The sequence below is a fragment of the Microcebus murinus genome, chromosome 5 (genome assembly GCF_040939455.1).
Source record: "Microcebus murinus isolate Inina chromosome 5, M.murinus_Inina_mat1.0, whole genome shotgun sequence".
NCBI classification, from domain to species: domain Eukaryota; kingdom Metazoa; phylum Chordata; class Mammalia; order Primates; family Cheirogaleidae; genus Microcebus; species Microcebus murinus.
The window spans coordinates 5794106-5816478 of record NC_134108.1 but is presented as its reverse complement, the minus strand read 5'-3'; the positions used below and the strand labels follow the sequence as shown (position 1 = coordinate 5816478).

At 40.8% G+C, this 22373-nt stretch overlaps 1 protein-coding gene across 3 annotated transcripts in view; it reads right to left on the bottom strand.

Annotated features, from left to right (window-relative positions):
• The window catches only part of PRKN (parkin RBR E3 ubiquitin protein ligase), a 1194517-nt gene that overhangs the window by 806735 nt on the left and 365409 nt on the right, over positions 1 to 22373 (bottom strand). For all 3 annotated transcript variants that reach the window (XM_076002808.1, XM_076002810.1, XM_076002809.1), the window contains exon 3: positions 1044 to 1284. In XM_076002808.1, the coding sequence (XP_075858923.1) occupies positions 1044 to 1284 (241 nt within the window). The remainder of the gene's footprint in view (positions 1 to 1043; positions 1285 to 22373) is intronic.

Genomic DNA, 22373 nt, shown 5'->3' with positions numbered 1-22373 from the left:
ACGACCAACCCCCGGCCACCAGAGCATCAGCTCGGGCACCCCCATTGCGGGGTTCCTACTCCTCTGCTTACAGATAGCTATGTTGATGCTACTTTTTCACTTGTACCTGGAAATTACCCTTTTTTTTTTTTTTGCAAGTTCATCTATGATTTCAAAAATTCATTAAATTTTATTTAGTGATTTTCACAGGAGACATTTCCTATTATTTTAGGCTTCTGTGTTGCTGGTCCCAGAAACCCCTGTGTCTTGACCTATTGTATGCAGGAGGGAAATAAACCTCTACCCTATAAAGCCATCGTTATTATAATATCTTGTGTCTTCTCTCACACACAGTCAAAATCAATCTGGTTATACCTTTGACTATTTAGATTAGAGAATAAAAGACTAAGGGAAAGATATTGATATTTTCAAGTAGCAAAGGCATAACCAGCCTTGCCAAAGAAAAGCGCTTTGGAACGGGCCGTAGCACAGAGGGAAGGAAGACTCCCTTCACAGTGAAGATGTTGCTGACATTGTATGTGTCGCCTTAGAACCCACAGATGACTAAAATCACCTCTGAAGTTATCTTTCTACTTTTTAGAATTTCTCTACATCATCAGAAACATAATCACCCAAAAGCATTTTAAGAAAATAAGAAATAAAAGACAGGTGAAATGTGAGACGACGTGCACGCACCTTAACCACACATCCAGACCCTGGCACAACCTGTCCCATGTGCCCCCCACCCCCGGCTCCTCAGGTGAAAAAGAATCAAATACTGTCATGGTCCTGACACCTTCTCCTCCTGTCTTTCACGGTCAATCTCAATACAAAAGCCCTGTCTCACAGCACTTATCATAACTGTATTCGCCTAAAATTTTACATCCGAGCACTCCACTTCTACTGATGTCTGCTTGCCGTGATTTGGCGACTCCAATCCAAACCTTATCACAAACCAAATATGTGCATAGTGAGGGCCGTTCCGTGTGGAGACTTGGCTAAACACACCAGGCTAAACGCACCGGGCGCGGCCGCACGTGCTGAGACAGAGTCACTGTGGTTACCTGGAGGTCCGGCTGGTGGAGAGTCGCTCCCGCCGTCCGTGCTGAGAATCACAGCCAGCCCCACGGAGTCCGCCGGGAGGAGGGAGCCACTGAGGTCCACCCGCGTTAGGCTCTGGGGCTCCCTCCCAGCGCCTCCCATGGGGCTCCTGGGGCTGCCCCTGCCGGCTGCCTTTGTCTCTTGACCTTTGCTCCATGGCCTCTGCACGATGTGAACGATGCTCTGCTGATCCAGGTCGCAGTTCTATTTGGGAGCAAGGTGAAAATAAATAAATAAATAAATAAATAAATAAGAAAACGGCAAACATTAAATGCCAAATAGAGTTTAACTTGTCTTCAGTTCTAGAAGGTGCAGAATATCCTAAAGTCTGCTTGTGTAAAATTTCTAGGTGGAGTGGGACCAAAAGGAAAGTGGCATGTGTGACTGATCAATTTAGGCACACCCACCCTGCCAGGAGGACCACAGAGCTCATACACCGTACATGTTGGGCAAGCAAGGCTGATCTGGGGCCAGAAATAAAAATTTGGGAATAAGTGGAACATGACAAAAAACAAAAAACAAAAAAGCTAAAGTAATATTCAAAAGAACATAGAATCTAGTAGAAAAAGAAACGACCACACTGGATCTACAAACACAGTGAGAAGTAATATTCTTAAATTTTAAAACTGATTTGCTTTAGAAATGACATGTCCTTATAACTATCTAATTTAATTTAAATATTAGCCTTCGTTTCTATTTTATACAAGCACAGAAATTTAGTTATCAATCCCAATCCCCGCATTTCTCTAAAGAATTTAACATAAATGTGCTCACTGTAGGTCCACATACACCCCTCCATCACTAGCAAACAAGTTGCTACACGAATTGGGGACGCAGGTGAAAAGCACATTTGTGCCACCAGGGTTCATTTGCTCTTTCTGCCAACTTAACCATTAATCAGTAAACATTTATAACAATGTTTTGCATCCATATATTGATGTGTATGGACAGGAGACTATTTAAAATTCAGTAGAATAAAAATTAGAAGCCAGATTATTTGCTAGGACAAAAACTGCACTAACTTAAATCAAATTCCAGTTTCAGAATATCCACTATAGTAAATAGAAAAGTTAACTCATCTACCTGTAACCCCCTTCAGTCAGAGCAAGGACCTTATTTTCTCAATAAATCTATGTCTTCAAACTATTCCTTGTCAATGTCTCTCATCCTAGGAAAGCTCAAAGAACTCCCTCAACCACACATTCACAGAAATGTGAAATGCAACCATACTATTGACAACAAGAAATTCTCTCCCCCTCTTGCTTCTTCCTCATGTTCTCTTGTTGCCATCACTATCGAAATCCCTGCAAGAGCAGCGCCATCACTCACTGGCACCCCTTCCCCTGCGCATGACTGCCTGGCATCTGCCCCATCCACTCAGGATGTCACCAGGATGCCCTTTGCCCTTAAATGCCATTCCTACCTCTTTCCTCTGCTTCAGTCCTCCCAGCTCCCAGGGTCTGCCCAGGACAGCTCCTATCCAGCAGGGGTGACTGTCCATCATTCTCTGACACTAAGTCCTCTCCCACCTGCCTGCTGACTTCCCTGCTAAAGCACCACCCCCGGCACCCGGCTTCAAGCCCTCCCTCCCACATAAAAGCCTGATTATCCTCCCGTGTTTTCTAGTGGGCTTCAGCGGAATCACCCTCTGGGATTCCTCCTCCCTGCCTGATACCCGGCAAGGTGCCAAGAGTTACTAACTCTGGTTCAGAAATGCCCTTCGCATCTTCACCTCCTGTATATTTCAATTGCCACCTCCCCATTTTCCACCTTCATCATGACAACAGCTTTGTAATCACTCCCTTTATCTGTGGTTTCTCTCTACTCCAACCCGTTACATGCAAGAATTCTTGGTGTGTGCTACATAATCCTTCTGAAGAGTCTCACTATTCCTTATTAAACAGAATCTAACATCTTACATCTCCTTACAGTGCGTTTATACTTATCTCCTTTCTAGATCAACTCTTATGATCTTTATCTTCTTTCTTGCTCCTTTATGGTATATGTGGTAGATAATCTTCAAAAATATTCATCCTATACATTGTAAGCATAATTGTCCTTCCTCTTCCTCTGTTGATTTTGTGCTCACCCGTGTGACTGGGTTTGGCCAATGGGACATTAGCAGACGTGGCTGAACCGGGGTCGGGTATTTTCCCCACTGCTAAGGCCTCTTAAAAAGAATGTCCCCGGAAGCTTCCACCTCTGCAAGGATCCCAGAATGGACACGCGGCACAGACCTGAGCCCCACCCACAGAGAGGACCGAGGGCAGCCACACCCAGGGCAGGGAGCAGAGCCTTTCCTCAGCTTACCTGAAGACACATGGGATAGACATGCTTGTGATCTATGCACTGAGATTCTGCAGCTGTTTCTTAAACAGTGATAGCAGGCGATCTTCCATTTTCCACTCTGCTTTGCCCCCAGCAGACACCCTACCACTATTCCACACCACCCCCACACCTAGGCAGCACTCCAGGAATGGCTGACAGCCTCTAGCCTCAGCTGTTTCAAACAAACTGGCATCACGACCTGAACACACTCAAAAACGAGCACATGAGGACATGAGCTTTGCAACCAGGAGAGACAGAGTTGAGAATGAGCAACCCAACCCAGTGTGTTCTTTCCAAGGAGGCTCAAGAATTTGGTCAGATAAAACTCCTCTCTTCACGATCAGCACTTAAGCACTTCATGTGATCCTCCTAGATAAAAGTAATACCTTCCTCTCTCATCTGAATCCAAAAATCTTTGCTTACAGATTTACTGTGCTCTTCTTATTGCAGTAGTTAGAGCGCAGACAGGATGTGTTTTGTGTTTGTGTGTGTGTCTGCACGTCTGTGTCTTACCTTCCAACTTAATTTAGAAATACTTCAGAGCAGCAACTGGGTCACATTTATATTTACCAAAACGCCTCCCACAGCACTCTGAACTTAGTAGATGCAGAAATATGTGTTAATTGAAAAAGTGAATGATGAGCAAGAACGAATGAGTGAATATGAACAGTCGTGAGCTCAGTACCTACAGCCCTCCAGGGAGAACCAGCAGGATGTGGGAGAACATGGAATTTAAAGCCAAGCAGACTCAAGCCCTACATAATTCATTAGCTGTATGATTTTGGCAAATTATTTTTCCTCCCTAAGCTTGGTCCCATCATTAACAGTAATACTGTCAGCTCTGAAGACTGTTCTGAAGATTTAAGGAAATGTAGAGTGCAGATCCACAACACTGATGCCTAGTTGGTAGCATTGGTATCAGCATTTATGAGCTGCTACACTCACACAATCCTATTTGGAAAATACGCAAAGAAGGTAGAATAAGGAGAAGCCACAAATGGGACAATCCCTCTGGTAGCATTCCAGCTTCCTATGAACTAAAAATTGGTACCCAAAACAAAACAAAACAAAACAAAAAACCTCTATATGCTCAGATGCCACGGAACACATGAGGAACCTGAATGAACATCCAGGGCAGAAATCCAAAAGATGAGCATCCTCTCTCCTTTCAAATCCAGATTTTCATAACGCTCAGGGTAGAGCTGCGAAGGGGACTAGGAAGACCCTAAGCAGCTTTCGGTAGTTAGATGGTATTTACGGAACATATTTCCTGTCTGCACCCGTGGCTCTGAGATCATTAACTGCCATGTCTTCGACTCCTCACAGGAAACCGGGAAACGTGGCCGTCCTCAGGAGCGGCCTCCTGGCCCGATGGCGGCCTCGCACACGCTGCCAGCTCAGCTCAAGGCCATGCTGGCGACTCACCCCGTGGACAACAGATTGGAAAACATTCAGTTGTGCGGCCATTCAAAAGCCCCAAATAATACTGAGTTCTCATGGCAGACACAAAAATTCCTCAGGTACGGGAAGTCGAGATTTTGGGAGGGGAGACTGCGGAGTGCTCCAATATGGTTTTAAGCCCCCTCAGGGTGAAAACAATGTCTTATTTATCTCTGTTTTCCAAGTAACTAACTCTTTGCCTGCCAAAGAAAAGGCACTTGATGTAGTTTTTTTTCCCCCTTTTTGTAATAACTTACTAATCCCACAGGTAAGGCAGCGACGCCGTTGTTTAGTGTGGATAAAGCAAGTGGGTATCCACCTCACGGGCTCGGTCCCCTGCTGCCCAGCACAGCTGCTGACCCCTCGGAGACGGTGGTCAGTTCTGGGCGCTCTCACCAGGACCTCGGACCTGGAGATGTGCCAGTACTCATAAATCATTCATGGCAGTTTTTGCCCAAATAATGACCAACTCTCATTCAGCTGGCAATTATCCAACAATATGCAAAAATTGACATGTTTTTCTTTCTCCAAAAAGAATTCCCTTTGATGACATGTAGGATCCAAATATTTGAGTTTTTGCAAACACTGTAATGAAGAGTTACACAGATCATCTCTAACATGATTAACCCTTTGCACTCAGATGTCGAGTGAGACTTGACACGGTTAGCAAAAATTGGAGAGATTGAAATTACTCTTTGAATGTATCAGTAATTCAAAATATAAAAAAAATCCGGCCGGGCGCGGTGGCTCACGCCTGTAATCCTAGCTCTCTGGGAGGCCGAGGCGGGCGGATTGCTCGAGGTCGGGAGTTCAAAACCAGCCTGAGCAAGAGTGAGACCCCGTCTCTACTATAAATAGAAAGAAACTAATTGGCCAACTAATATATATAGAAAAAATTAGCCGGGCATGGTGGCGCATGCCTGTAGTCCCAGCTACTTGGGAGGCTGAGACAGAAGGATCGCTTGAGCCCAGGAGTCTGAGGTTGCTGTGAGCTAGGCTGACGCCACGGCACTCACTCTAGCCTAGGCAACAAAGTGAGACTCTGTCTCAAAAAAAAAAAAAAAAAAAAACAAAATATAAAAAAAATCCAAATAAATAAGTTTGTATGAAAAGAAACTCCAGTTTTTTATTCTACTGCCATGCTTTGTAAAATCTGGGGTATTTAAAAAATTAAATCCCAAGTAGAATAAAGTAATCAAGAAAAAAGCAAGCAAGTGCAAAGGGTTAATAATGAGATTCTAAAATAGTTAATAATGTCACTTTAACAAAGTGCTTCCATGTGTTACAACAATGATCACATTAATAATAAAATAAATACAGGTCATTTTTGAGCTCTATATTCCACATTGTATTACCAGGGTTTCGGATGTGATAGGAGTTTAATGTTTCCTTAGTCCTATGAGGGAGGAATGTTACCATCCGCTAGGGTCTGAATGTGTCCCCCAAAATTTGTCTGTTGAAACTTAATTGCCAATGTGATAGCACCAAGAGGTGAGGCTTTTAGGAGGTGCTTTAGTCACTAGGTGGAACCCTCATGAATGGGATTAGCACCTTATAAAGGTGGCACAAATGTTCATTCCTTCTGTCCTTTCTGTCCTGCCCCTCTTGCATCACATGGAGACGCAGCAAGAAGGCCTTCACCAGACACCAAACACCAGCATCTTGATCTTGGACCTCCCAGCTTCAGAATTGTAAGAAATAAATTTCCATCGTTTATAAATTATTCAGTAATTATAAATACTCAGGTATTCTGTTATAGCAGCACAAACTGAGACAACATCCACAGATGAGTGTGTAAATCCATGAGAACTGTGCCTGAACATACAAAGGTATTTTCACATTGCTTATTGTGGTTGCTGCCGTTCATTTCAATTCCACTTTACAGAAGATGAAGATGAGCCACAGGGAAGTTAATACCGGGTTCAGTGTCACCCAGCTCCTAAGTGTGAAGCCAGCGTGGGCGCCCAGGCCACCGACTCCTCTGTTAGTCTTCTTGGAGTCTGCTGAGAAGAAGGGACACTTGCATGGGGCAGACAGAAGAGGGGAGTCTGCAAAGACCTATAATGAAGAACAGGGCTTTGGAAGCTGCAGTGGAACCACCCCAGGTACAGAGGAATGTTTAAGGGACGAGCCAGATACCTGAAACGTTAAAAATGAGAGGAGACAGCCACTGGGACTGGCAAGAGAAAAAGTAGCCCAATTTGATTAAAACAACAACAACGACAACAAAACAGATGAAAGTAAGAACCGGAGGCAGTGACAGAGGAATCAGCTGGGATAAGGAAAGTGGACAGAGACGGGTGAAGGCGAAGGAGCAACAGGCCTGGCGGACTCCTGGGGCAGGGTGCAGGCTCTGGCGGCGTGTGAAGCCTGCTCCCCGCCGCCCTGCTTTGTGTGTGTTTCTCTCCGTTACCAGACAATACCACCTTTAAGAAAAAGTACCGTATCGCTGCATCCTCCTAACATTGTGTCCATGGCGGCTACTGTAATGACTTTCCATAATACACACTCCACCTGCGACCGCCCAGTGACTGTGCCATCCCGTAAGGCACATACCCGGCATCCCAGCCGTTTCAGAAGTGAGGAAACCTTCCAGATGGCTTCAGCAACCAGCCCCAGTCACATAAGACACATAATTAGGACATGAAAGAGCCAAGCCTGCAGCCTCAGTTTTCTGGCTCTAAGCCCAACGCTCTGCTGGATTCGCCACCGCTCTGAGCTCGGGATGCAGCAGAAGCTCCGGCCAGCTTACTTGCACAAGCACACTCATCGGTCCACCCTCATCAGTACGCGTGCCGTGCCGAGTTCCCAGGTTTGCAAATCAGGTCAGGATATGTTCAGTATCTTCGATGTTATTCATCCACCGTCAATTCCCCCTCAGTCTGTTAAACTCTATTTCATCACACAAAATGCCTAAAATCATTTAAGTGGAAGGTTATCATTCCTCCTACTGTGTACTAACTATTTTACAGTCTCAGAATCTTTCATTTTCATTTGGATTTTTAACAGCATACAATTTTTTTTTTTCCAGAAATGCAATATGAACAGCCAAGAATGATCGGATAAAAAGATTTCCCAATGTAATAGTCAATATTATCTGATTTTAATTTTAAGAACATTCTGACATTTTGTTCTTTCTTAGATAATTTTAAAGAAATACTTTCCATAGCAACTTATATTTTCCTTTTTTTTTTGTTGCTGAAAAAAAATTCAGCAGGTTAATTATTGCTTCTTCTGAAAATAACTTCTAACAAACAGATGTTTTTGTAAGTCCATCAGAGTTTTTAATAATGTATTTTCTATGCCAAAGAAAGACAGACTGGCAATTATTTAGCAAGTCATTTAGAAGGGTTTTTTTTTTTTGGTTTTTTTTTTAATGTAATGAATAAGAACTATTTGGTTGGGTCACTACTAACAATGCAGTAATGTATTTGAAGACACACTGAGCTTAGAGATGTTCAGAGTAAGTCAGAATAACCAAAAAGGAATTGTTCCTACTGATTTTTTTTCTCTTGAACTCTAGTTCCCCTCCACAGTTTTCAATGAATGCTAAATGCCAATTTATATTAATTGGAATGAGAATAGAAACTATCCGTTCAGCCTGACCCTTCATACAAAAAAAAAAAAAAAAGGAAACTGTGACTTTTAAAGATGGATACCTTATGATTTAAGCTTTGAATTTGTTTCATATTTCTCATGACTGACTTTCATTATAATGAAAAGATACTACACTACATAAAGATATGGAAAGGACCCCTCTCTGGCTGCAAAAGGCAGAGCGACACAGTCACTGTGAAAGGTCCATTAGCCCCACACTAATTAGTCAGTGTGGGTCTGGGCCTTGTCACCTCCACGCCCCTTCCACCCCTGGCCTGGGACCCTTCAGCTGCTCGTTAAGGCCTGCACTGGAGGAAGCTCACCAGGGTGGGGAAGGAGGGAGAGCGGGGATCAATCGATCCGGCTACACACTGGCCACCTCGGTAAATGATTTCTTTGTGAAGAGCGGAGGTCGGTGCTGTTTGAGCAAGTGAAGTTTGGGATTTCACTTATCCAGGTTCGCTCTTTCCTAAACACAAAGCATGCCAGATGATCAAACCTCTGCCCATTAAAACCAAGTTAAAATCGTGTTTTGTAAAGTTTGCAAGAAATGTCCAAGTATCTTCAAGTGTTATTTTGTTATTACTTATGATAACTATTATAAACAACTAAAATATATTTTTTCCCAACAGAATTAATTTCTTATAAGTCATCGAACATGCTTCATAGAACTACTGAGGTCAGGGTTAACAAATATATGCTCATGTGCATTTATGGTAAGAAGATAGGAATCTCAAATATTAATCTACTTTATACCTTCCTTCTAAAGATATTTATCCCCAAATGATTCATCCCTAGCTGCGGAAAATATGAAGAAGGCAATCTTTCATCCCAAACTTCTCACTGCACATACCACCTCTCTCTTCTGTTCTCTGTTTCCCAGAACTCAAGGAGAACATTTATTATAACCAAAGAGATTTCACTAATGATGAGAGAAAAAAGTATTTTATAGTACTGGGGACATTTCAGGAAAAAAATGCTACTGATAAAAACACTTTTATATCCTTTTTTAGGGCTATTCATTGTTGGGCTCTAAAAACAAGTCTGCCATTATTTTATCACCCCATTTGTTTCTGGTTTTCTTTTCTTCATGCCTCCTGTAATTCCACTTTCTAAAAGAATTTGATGGTCTTTGGATGATCTTTTTTTCTCTCTCTCCCTCTCTTTTCCTCCCTCCTCCCCTCTCTATTCCAACTTTATCCATCTCACCTATGTTGTATTTCTCATTTATCTGTGGTGAACAGTAGAGGACTCATCCCTGCCCATTCAGGACCAACTAGGTGAGCCCCTTGCTTGGATTGGGCTGTAGAATGAAGAAGGTTCATGTCCCCCCCAAAATTCACACATTGAACCCTAATCCCCAGTGTGATGGTGTTAGGAGGTGAGGGTCTTTGGAAAGTGATTAGATTAAGAACGTACAGTCTTTCATGAGTGGGATTAGTGCCCTTATGAGAAGAGACATGAGAGTTTGCTCTTTCTCTCTCTGTTCTCTGCCATGTGAGGATAAAACAAGAAAACGCCAACTGCAAACCAGGAAGCAGCCCTCACCAAACAACAGATCTGCCAGCTGCCCGATCTTGGAATCCTTAGCATCTGCAAATGTGAGAAATAAATGTTGTTTAACCCACCCAGTCTATGATTTTCAATTACAGAAGCCAGAACTGACTAAGACATGGCCCAACACTGATAGCTGTACACCCAGGAACTAAGCAAGTAAGCACAGGGAAATAAATTGATTTGTTCGAGTTTGCGATAAGTTGGTACTTGAGTAAGTTTATTTTGAATCTTCAAAATAAGTTATTAGGCAACATAGGGAACCTTTGTATCTAATCAGTGGAAAATAATATGGTAACTTTGAATCATCGGATACTGTAAAAAAGACATCCCCCCCCAAAAAAAATCACAAGAACAAAAAAATCTCTTTCAAGAAAAGCAAATACAATGGGTGTTTCCCTATCCAGACACACACATAACACAGAGCTGTAAGAAAAGCCATACAGGTTGGGCATACTAATTTGGAAAACAGAAAGTTGAAATACTGAAAAATCCAAAACTTTTTTAGTGCCAACATGAGGCCACGAGGGGAGAGAAAATCCAACACCTGCCCCGGGCGATGTGTCTCAGTCAAAACACAGGTGCGCCACATCCAGTTTACTGAGTGTCCCCCAGCCCCTTCAGAGGTGATGTGTCTTTCCCGCGTACACCCAGATTCCCTCACACAAGTGTGCCCACAAACGGTGACACAATGGCATGTGTGCAGGCTGGATGCACCACCAGCAGGTCCCCATAAGGCCATATGGGGCTGAGACCTGTGTGCATCACTCACTGGGAATTTTTTGCTTACTTTCTGCTCTGTGGAACAAAGATATCGTTGAAAATGTTACAAAGGTCTGAAGACACCCCTGTGGGTTAACAGTGATAAAAAAGAGGAAGCATTTATCTGTGGCACAGGAAGTCAAGCTGTTGGAGAAACTGGACAGCGGTAGGTGTGAAACATCTTACAGGAGAGTGTGGAGTCGGAATGACCATCACATACGACCCAAAGAAACAGAAGGACAAACTGCTGTGGTTCTGTGCTGAAAGTGATGAACAGAAGTTAATGGAAAACAGGCAAACGCTGCATAAATCTAGAAATGAAGATCTCAGAGTGAACACATGCCACTTAATGGTAACCTGACTATGGAACAAGCAGAGATCTGTAACAACGAACTGAAGATGGAAAGGAGCCCATGAATATTCAACAGGCTGGCTGCAAAATTTTAGGAAAAGACACGGCAAGGCATTAAATGTTTGAAGATCTGTGGTGGTGATAAGGCGCCTGCGGATCACAAAGCAGGGAAGAAATTCACTGACGAGTTCGCCAAGGTCATCGCTGAAGACAATCTGATACCAGAACGAGCCTATGAGGCTGATGAAACATCACTGTTTTGGCATTGCTGCCCCACAAAGACACTGACTGCAGCTGCTGAGACGGCCCCTGCAGGAATAGAGGATGCCGATGCCGAGGACAGAACAGCCGCGTGCTAATGCAGCAGGCACGCATACGCGCAAACTTGCTGTGCTAGGCAAAAGCTTGTGTCTCCACTGTTTTCAAGGAATGAACTTCTTACCTGTCCATTATTATGCTAACAAAAAGGCATGGATCACCAGGGACATCTTTTCAGATTGGCATCATAAACATTTTGTGCCATTGGCTCGTGCTCTCTGCAGGGAAGCTGGACTGGATGACAACTGCGAGATTTTGTTATTCCTTGACAACTGCTCTGCTCATCCTATTGCCGGACTTTTCATCAGAACTAAAGTGTATGCCATGTACTTTCCTCCAAATGTGACATCATTAATTCAGCCATTAATGTGACCAGGGTATCCTTAAACCAATGAAGCATAAATATAAAAATACTTTCTTGAACAGCATGCTAGCAGTGGTAAAGAAGCAGCATGGCTTTGGAAAGTTTTCAAAAGGAGTTTGAAAACTGTACGTACTGCGTTGCCAATGCCTAGAGCACAGTGACTGAAGACAGTTGTGCCCACCTGGCACAGCCTCTGGCCTGCGACTACGTTGAGTGATGATGATGAACAAGGCAGTGACTCTGAAGTATTCCAAATGCACAAGGGAGAAAAACATGGTCTTTAACCTCCTTTTCTATATATGCAGAAAATATACCTTCAGAGTCCATCAGTGAGCTAGAGAAAATGGATATTGAGGAATTTAACATCAAAACAATGGTGAAATAATCAAAATGGTTCTGAATCAAAGCAATGGTGATGAAGGTGATCTGGTTAACACTGCAGAAAAAGTGCCTATGGACAACACGTTGAAAAGTGTGATGGGCTCATCGAAGGACTAGAGCAGCACGCATTCATAATGTCAAAGAAATCACGTCAGTTTATAAAACCAAAAGGAGACTTCTAAGACAAAAACCACTGTTAATGAGCCAGATGACTCTGGAGAAATCATTTTAAAAAGCCATCGTGGAGAATGCCTCCTCATCCTGGTCCCTCAATTGCTTATGATGTTCCTTCTCACCTGATAAAATAAAATACAGCGTACAATAACCTTTATCTAAACACAGCACTGTAGGTAGAGACTGAACGCCTCCCTTGTTTGTTGTGGGTGTTGTTGAACAGCTGATACAGGTGTTCTGGGGATGCCATTGGGCTGCTCGGTACCATCAACATACTGTTCACTGTATTAGTGATGTGTCATTTCTTACCATTAACTACTTATGTGTGAATAAGTGTAAGAAAATGATTGCTTGTCAGTAGCACATAAACTGATGGTGTTGCCAAACCACCACAAACTTCCCACATGGGAGGCTGATAGTGATATTTTTCGCCTTCTGATGGTTCGATGTACACACATTTTGTTTCGTGCACAGAATTATTAAAAATATCATGTAATTACCTTCGATCTATATAAGGCATATATGAAGCACAGATGAATTTCATGTTTAGACTTGGGTCCCATCCCCAAGACATCTCCTTATGTATATCCAAAAATCAGAAAAAGTCCTAACTCTGAAACACTTCTGGTGTTAAGCATTTTAGATATGGACACCTAACCTGTATGTATAGGAGGAGAGAAAAATAATCAAGGTTATCTTAAATATTAAAGCTTTCTAAATCAAGCACATGTCCTTCGGTCATCCATGACCATGTAGCCAGCCATGTGCCATCACCCAGGGACCATTCAGCAAATCCAGGCTGAGCATCTTCCTTGGACTTTGGGTGGATCTTGAGTCAGTGACCCGGTGCTAGGGTCGTTGGGAAGGGGAGATATTTAGTCAGGCTCTTCAATAGCAAGGAAGAAACTAGAGCGGCCAGGCATTCATATTTATATTTTTAAAACAACTGACATGAAGATAAACAGTTTCATATCTTTGCTGTATATTCCTTAAGCTTCTAGCCTTAGGTTACATTTTAGATATAAAATACAACACATTGCTACTTATGTCAGCTCCTGTCTCATAATCTGGATGTCTCATGTGGTGCGCGACAGTTTTCTCCTCTGGATAAATTAAACATGAGAGCGCTCGCTCTCCTCTTTCTCCCCTGGACTCCAGGCCAAGGCCTGCCTGAGCTGCTCTCCAACACTGGCATTGAAGCTCTGTGCGATTCAGGACAGATCCCTAGACTCTGACTACAGGAAAGGACAAATGGTATGCATTCCTTCAGTTTCAGCACTTGGTCCTAACTGATTCTCTCCTATAATCATTTATTCAGGGAAAACAACGTATGGAGGCCACAGGCTACCTGAAGGAGCTGGGAGCCACAGTTCTCCCGGGCAAGCCCTGATGCCGAGGGGAGGGCTGCAGAGACGGCTGCAGGTGAACGGGAGAGATGTGCTCCACTGGGGAGGGGACCAGGGACTCTCAGCTTTGCACCTTGACTCCAAAATAACTGATGGCCATTGCTGTTAACAGAAACATCATCCTAAATTTATCTAATAGAATGTACCCATAATGAACCTCCTATACAACTGTGGACTGGGTGTTTTAGACTTTTCATCATATGAATGTCCTTGAGGTGAAAGGACAGAAGAAGAACTGAACAGAAGCCCAGTTCGGTCTTCCCTTGTGACAAATCAATGAAGACATTCACAAAGGCCCACTGGGAAGGGCACCTCTGGGCAGTGACTCAAAGTGTAGGGGGCTGGCGTCTTGCGTCCCTCTCTAATAGAAGCTAATAGAAACCCCACACGACATGTCACGCCACAGGTTTACACTTTGCCTGCCCCTGTGATGACTGAGGTTGCTCCCCTGCTCTGGGGAGAGAGCCAGGAAAGGCAAGGCAGGAGTTGGTTTCTAAATGAGCTTCGGAGGCGAGCGGGACACGTCTCGCCCCAGGAAGATCACGGCATGGCCTCAGGAAGGCTGGACCTGGCAGAGTGCACTGACTTAAAAGAAAGCTCCAACCTCTCCTCTACTTTCATTTCTTTCCAACTACAGGAAGTGCAGTTGGTTAAATCCTGTCTCCCAAAAATTCACATCCATCCAGCACCTCAGAATGCTACTTTGTATGAAAACAGAGTTTCTGCAGATGCGTTTAGCTAAGGATTTTGACATGAAATTACCCTGGATCTAGGTTGGGCCCTGAATACAATAATTGGCATAAGAAAAGAATACAGAGACACAGGGAGAAGGCCACGGCAGGCAGGGACAGAGACTGGAGTGATGCTGCCGCAAGCGAAGGAACTCCAGTTGCTACCAGGTGCTGGAAGAAGCAAGGAAGGATTGAGGAATCTAGAGCTAGGGCTGGAGGTGGACCGGCACTCACCGTCTGGCCTCTCAGTCTCAACGTGAACTCCCCCATTCTGGGCACAAAGGCACCAGGTACTCAAGACCTGCACAACTGCAGCCTCTGCTCCAGGTGGCCATTTACATAGGCGAGAGAACCCTGCTAGCTGAGTATGTGACTGACCCAGTGGCGTGGGGACAAGAGTACCCTAACCCAGGCAGGCACTGGGGACTGCAAGAAGCCTAACTGTCCTCAGGACCACAGCCTAAGGACAGCCCAGAAAAACATCAAATCAAATTAGCACCCAAGGCTATGAAGGAGAACCAGTTTACTCATAAGTAGACAGGAAAAAGATTTAATCTGTCATGTAAACTTTTCTAATGGATTATAACAACTATAAAAGAAAACATATTGTATGATAAATATATATAGAGAGCATATAACCAGTTGTTTGTGCCAGACATTTACAAACTACCAACATCAAATGTGGCATCAATTATATCTTTATAGGGCAGATCTCAGAATTAACATACAAATAGTAATACTTCTGTGTGCCCAAAGGCATATGATATTTATAAGGCTTGCCTGTGCTGAGTAGTTTTGTAAACATATACAACGATCGGAACAGCACAAAGTAAAGCCAATGATAGAAAACAGGTTGTAAGTCAAGTGAAGAATTGATGAACTGCTTTACTTTTCCTAGTCTTATAATCCAGCACATTAGGTCTATTGTAATCCACCAAACCCCACAGAAAACTGGGTAAAGAAGATAAGTACACACACAGGATGGTTATTTGGTCCCACTTTCAGGTTGAAAGAATCCAAAAAAACAGGAATGATTTTGCAAATATAATTAATTTTTAATACATTGATTTTATTATAAGATCCCATGAGGGGGGGGGAAAGAAGAAAAACTAGGACAGATAACCTGTTATAACTATCTGTAGGACACTCAGGCTTCTGTGGTAAAAACTGATTGAAATCTGGGGTAAAAACCTGTTTCCAATGTGTTGAAAGCAGTGTGTATAGGAGGGAAAAAAATAATATGGATAAATATCCATACAACTGAGGCCAATCATCACTTCCACTCAAATATATGACATGTGGTATATATCTGTATCCATCCTTATGCACATATACACACGTGTACTCATACAAACTATGTTATGTTTGCTTTCCAATTGAAACACATTATGGGAAATTTGTTGTTTTTTAATTATTTGCTAAAAGTTCAAAGACTATAATGTGACTATATTACTAGATAAAAATTATAAAAGTGGCATTGAAGATGGCATTATTTATAATTCTATAAATGCAGGTGTAAAATGTAATATTCATTCAGCTGTTTTTGATCATCTCTTATATGACAGAGTTTATAGGCTGTTTGGGGGGATAAAAAGGTTAGCAAAAACAACTAAAAGGTCACTAAAACAACCTAATGTGATCACCCCCCCCCAAAGAAAAAAGCAACCCAGTAAGTGCTGTTTTTTTTTCTTGAACCTAGATAAACTGGTTCCAAAGTCCATCTAGAAAAATAAACATGAAAGATAATCTAGAAAAGCTCTGGGAAGAAAAGCAACGAGAGGGAACAGCCATAGAAGGCATTAAACATGACATAAAGCCTCTGCATTACATCCCTGTGATGCTGGAGCATGACTACAGACTCAATTAATGCAACAAAATACAAAGTTAGAAACAGCAAGTGCTTTTGGAAATTTGATACGGGCCAAACACAGCATTTCAAATCATTGAGAGAAAATAAACTCTTTGATAATGGATAGCTATTTAGAAAAAGGTGACATTGGATCCATATTGACACTATACACCAAAATAAACTTACCCCGACGTGCAAACATTATATATATACATATATACACATATATATGTGTAACATATTCATATTAAAAAATAAGTCCTAGAAGCAAATATGGATGCATTCTTTATCCTGAACATAGGGACAGCCTTTAAAACTATGAGTCCTAATCATGATGCAATAACATATTAATAAATTCAACTACGTCAAAATCAAAAAATGCTTTTTGTGGCAAAACACATCATTACCAAAGACAAATGGCAAATTTTGGCATAAAGTATTTTCAACTTTGGACAAAGATACAGAACTCTTAAAAACGGAAAGAAATAAGTTTAAAAATCAGAGAGAATGGTGGGTAAAAGACATGAACATTTATAAAAACAAAAATACAAAAACATTGAAATATTTAAAAATGCCGAACTTCGCTTGTAATAAGACAAAGGTAAGTTGATCCTATGCCCCTTTACATCCATAAAACTGATGTTTCCAAAGCTTGACGACAGTCGGTGAAGCTGTCCCAGACACTCAGGCGCAGTGTTGGTGGAGAGGGTACCACCATCCACCAGAACCACGTGTAAGCTTAACCCATGGTCCCCACATGTCAATTTTGGGAATTTACTCTAAAGATCATATATCTCCACAATCATGAAACAGCATATGTACAGGGTTATTTAATGTGAGATTCTTTAATAGCAAAACATGATAAATAACTGAAATGCCATCCATCGGAGGCAAGTAAAATCTGTGAATAACAAAAAATGAGGCTTGGGCATGGTGGTTCACGCCTGGCTGAGGCAGGAGGATCACTTGAGGTCAGGAGTTTGAGACCAGCATGAGCAAGAGCAAGAGCAAGAGCAAGACCTCTGTCTAAGAAAAAAGAAAACTTAGCTGGGCACCATGGCGCATTCCTGTAGTGCCAGATACTTGGGAGGCAGGAAGATTGCCTCAGCCCAGGAGTTAGCTGCAATGAGGTATGATGCCACTGTACTCCGGCCTGAGCAACAGAGCAAGACAGCAAGACACTGTCTAAAAAAAAAAAAAAAAAAAAAAAAAAAAAGAGGAACACCTTTGTCAACTCATATAGGGTGATAATTTCCCTAAAAGGAAAGAAAATTAAACAAAGCATAAAATAGTATATTACATGATATTTTTTATGTAAGAAGCAAAGAAAATTATGAACATAAATAAGTAGCTGTTCATTTTTGCTAAAGAAACATAGAAAGGATAAAGTAGAAGCTAATGAAAATGGTTATCTAGGAGAGGGTAGAGAATATACGGTGAAGGAATGGAGACAGGATCCAAGTTTCCCTAAATATATTTGTATTTATGGTTTACTTTTTGAACCATGTAAATGTTTTATATAATCAAAACATAAAATAAAAAGGGGGGAAAAACAAACCCTAAAATTGAATCTTACCAGAAATAAATGACTTCAAAACAAGATATTAAATTGATATCATCACTATTCATAAATAAAAATAATTCAAGTAACTTTTGAACATAGTATTCCATATACCATTTTATACACATGAAATAACTGAAAAAAATAATTTGTGCTTTATTTAGGAAGTTTGTTATTGACAGTGGTATAGGTGTAGAAATTCTAAGAAATATAAAAAAGAGATACTAATAGATTATAACACATTGAATGAACAAAAAAATCCATGTGTCTGTAATGGTACTCAAAAAGTATAGGTGTGAGGGGCACAGGAGAGTTCTTCTATAGGGAAAAATAGTATAGAATAAATATGGAAAAACAATAGAAGAAAATCATATTTTTTAAACCACTGGTATAATAATTAACTTAGTCAAGGATCACCAGTAGATGCTACAGCAATTTGATTGAAGATGGCTGGGAATCAGGGTATCTGCACAGTTTCAAAGTATCTTCCCACAGATTCCCTAGTAATTTCACAGGAGGGGGCTTATTTCTGTAATGGGAAATCTGGCAGGCTTCCAGTATGTAACTAAGGGTTCATAATAGCATCTCCAGTTACAAATTACTCAGTAGTGATGACAACAAGGTTTAACCTGAGTCTATTAAACAGAAGACAATAAAACCAATGCAAAATGGTATAGTCACTGTAGAGTATAGTGTGGTGGTTTCTTCCAAATCTAAACATACCGTTACCATATGATCTAGCAATTATACTCCTTGGTATTTAAACAAAGGAGTTGAAAATTTATACTTACACAAAAAACCTGCACACAGATGTTTATAGCAGCAGTTATTCATAATTGCCAAAAATTGCGTGCAACCAAGATATTCCTCAGTAGGGAAATGGATAAACTACGGTACATCCAGACAATGGAATATTATTGAGCACTAAAAAGAAAAGAGCAATCAAGCCAAGAAAAGACATAGAGGAACCTCAAATGCATTTTATTAAGTAAAAGAAGCCAATTTGAAAAGGTTACACGTTGTATGATTCCAACTATACGACGTTTTGGAAAAGACAAAACTATGGAGACAGGAAAAATATCAATGGAATTGAGGGGGTGGGGAATGGGTGAATAGGCAGAGCACAGAGAATTTTTAGGGCAGTGAAATTACTTTGTATGATACTACATTGATGGATAAATACCATTCTGCATTTGTTGAAACCTACAGAGTATACCACACCAAGAGTGAGCCCTAATGTAAACTATGGACTTAGGGTGTGCCAATTTAGATCAGGGGACCTCAAACTTTTTGAACAGGGGACCAGTTCACTGTCCCTCAGACCGCTGGATGGCCGGACTATAGTTTAAAAAAAACTATGAACACGTTCCTATGCACACTGCACATATCTTATTTTGAAGTAAAAAACAAATGGGTAAAAACACCCACATGTGGCCCGCAGGCCGTAGTTTGAGGACTCCTGATTTAGATTCACCAGTCACACAAATGTACCACTCTGGTGGGAGGTGTTGATAAGGGGCGAGGTTATGCACATGTTCGGGCAGAGAGTATATGGGAAATCTCTATACCTTCCTCTCAATTTTGCTGCGAATCTAAAACTGCTCTAAAAAAAAAAAGGCTTTTTTAAAAAAAAAGCAGCTAATAGGACAATTTGGGAACAATTGGGGGATATTTGAATATGGACTGCATAAGAAATATTGTATCAATGTTAAATGTCTTGGGTGTGATTAGATATTATGGATATGTAGAAAAATGTCCTTTGTCTTTGTAGATACAGATTAAAGTGTTTAGGACCAAAATGTCAGGCCATCTGCACGGTGGTTAACGTCTTAAAGGAGGGAGGAAAGAAGAAAAGACTGGAAGGTGGGAGGGAAGAAGGGAGAGAAGGATAACGCAAGTGTGGCAAAGTGTTAACTGTTGGGAAACCAGGGGAAAGGTTATACCAGTACTTCTATACATTTTTTTTTTTCAATTTTTCAAGGTTTGAATCTTTCTAACGTTACAAAATGGGGACAATTTTATTAATATCTTCATGGTTTAGTCACTGAAGTACTCATTGAAAACAAGGAATGTACTATTATTACAAAATTTTTAGGAGGAAAAAAATAATACGTATTTCATACTACCCCTCATGAATTAAGCTACCTAACCCTTTCCTGCACCTGGCTTAAAAATTGACCTAAAAAAAAAAAAAAAGGAGTGGAAAATGAAAGCAAAATCCAAACTTGCCTATATTAAAGAAATTTTTGCTTTTGAAAACCAGAAAGCTATTGTACAAACTATAATATTACCATTTTTATTTCCTTTTTGTTAATTTTTTTTATTTTAGCATATTATGGGTGTACAAGTATTAAGATTACATATATTGCCCATGCTTCCCCTCCTCCCTCGAGACAGAGCCTCAAGTGTGACCATCCCCCAAATGTTGCACATCTCACTCATTGTATTTGTATATACCCATCCCCTCCTCCTCCTTCCCACCTGCCCGACATTATCCCTATATGTCCACTGAGGTGTTGATCCATTAATACCAATTTGCTGGTAAGTACATGTGGTGCTTGCTTTTTCATTCTTGAGATACTTCACTTAGTAGAATGGGTTCCAGCTCTACCCAGGAAAATACAAGAGGTGCTATATCACCATTGTTTCTTAAAGCTGAATAGTGCTCCACAGTATACATATACCACATTTTATTAATCCACTCATGTATTGATGGGCACCTGGGTTGTTTCCACAACTTTGCAATTGTGAATTGTGCTGCTATAAACATTTGAGTGCAGGTGTCTTTTTCATAAAGTGACTTTTAATCTTTTGGATAGATGCCTAGTAGTGGAATTGCTGGATTAAATGGTAGATCTACTTTTATGGCTTTAAGGTATCTCCATATTGCTTTCCACAGAAGATGAACTAGTTTGCAGTTCTACCAGCAGTGTAGGAGTGTTCCTATCTCTCCGCATCCACGTCAACATTTATTGTTTGGGGACTTTTTCATAAAGGCCATTCTCACTGGAGTTAAGTGATATCTCATTGTGGTTTTGATAAAACAAGTCAAAGAATATAGCAAATGAATTAAAATTTAGCAGCTCACAATAACTCTAGGAAGGCTATTAAAGTGAATAAACACATTGCCCCAAACTAGTGACTTTGTAGAATCCTAAAAACAACTTTAGCAGTCTAGAGCGATGCATGGACTAATGCCAACATGAACAACCAGGTTAGAGGCTAAATTAACGAGTGCCCTTCTTTATTACAGAGGCAACAGAAAGAAATCTCTTTGACGTTTTAGAACAAAGATCCTATCCACATCATGAACTTCAAACAGACATCGACTTACATGTAAGAAAAAAATAAACATCCCAGATGTTCACCCAAATTGATAAAAAAAATGCAAATGGAGAAAAATGCATCTGCTAAACTCCATATTAGAAAGTATGAAAAAACCTGTACATTATGATAAACAGCTAATGAGAGTAAACTAATATGACTTTGAGGGTACTTTGGCAGAACTTATCAGTATCTTAGATGTACATACAGAAATTCTCACATAAGTGCTCAAAAATATATGTGCATGGATGTCCATTGCAATAAGAGTACAAACCATAGGAACTATCTAAACATTCGTCACTATTAGGCTGACTGTCATCCATACATTCAACTGGTAAATATTTGTTATAATTCCACAAGTACACAGAAAGGAAACCAGTCTATTTTTTAAGTTAAAACATCAAGTTGCAGAATAGTGGGTTTTATTATTACTAGCCCATTTAGTTATTTATTGTATATAATTATGTATATGCATGAAAATTATTGAGCATGCATAACAACTTGTGATTAACTCTGAAGAATGGGATTAGTTGATGAAAGAGAGGAATTTTCAATTTATACTATGTACGTTTCTGAAATTTAAAAGAGTATAAGCATGTGTTACTTTGATAATTTTAAAAAGACACCTGGGAAAATATTTGCAAGTAAAATATTCATTTAACTCCTAATACACTTTCCTTTCCCTCCTTTTGTTTGACAGAAAAGATGACAGAAAATGCTGTACTTATCATAGATCAGAACTGTTTTTTCCTACCTTCCTGTCAATATCTTTGTTGATGATGTTGCCTTCTTCATTTGGTCCCTGTTAGTCATGACTTCTTTCTGACCTGCATTTTACCCTTTCTGAATACAACCTCATTTTATATGCAGTTGTTTAGGTGACAGCCACTCACTTACCTGTCTTTTGAGAAAAGAAAAACATATTTGTATTTTATAACTTTTATTATCTTTATGCCAAGAAGACATGTTTTGCACCTCCAATTTGTACCTGTTTTTGGAATGGCTGAAATGCTGGAAATCTTATTTCAGTAAAACTGAAATGTAGGGGTGTGTGTGCACACATGCGCACGAACGCATGTGTGGTTTTATGTCTTCAGACTTCTTTATGAAGTCTCCAGTAAATGTGGTGCCCTCTGAGACTAGAAGAGAGAA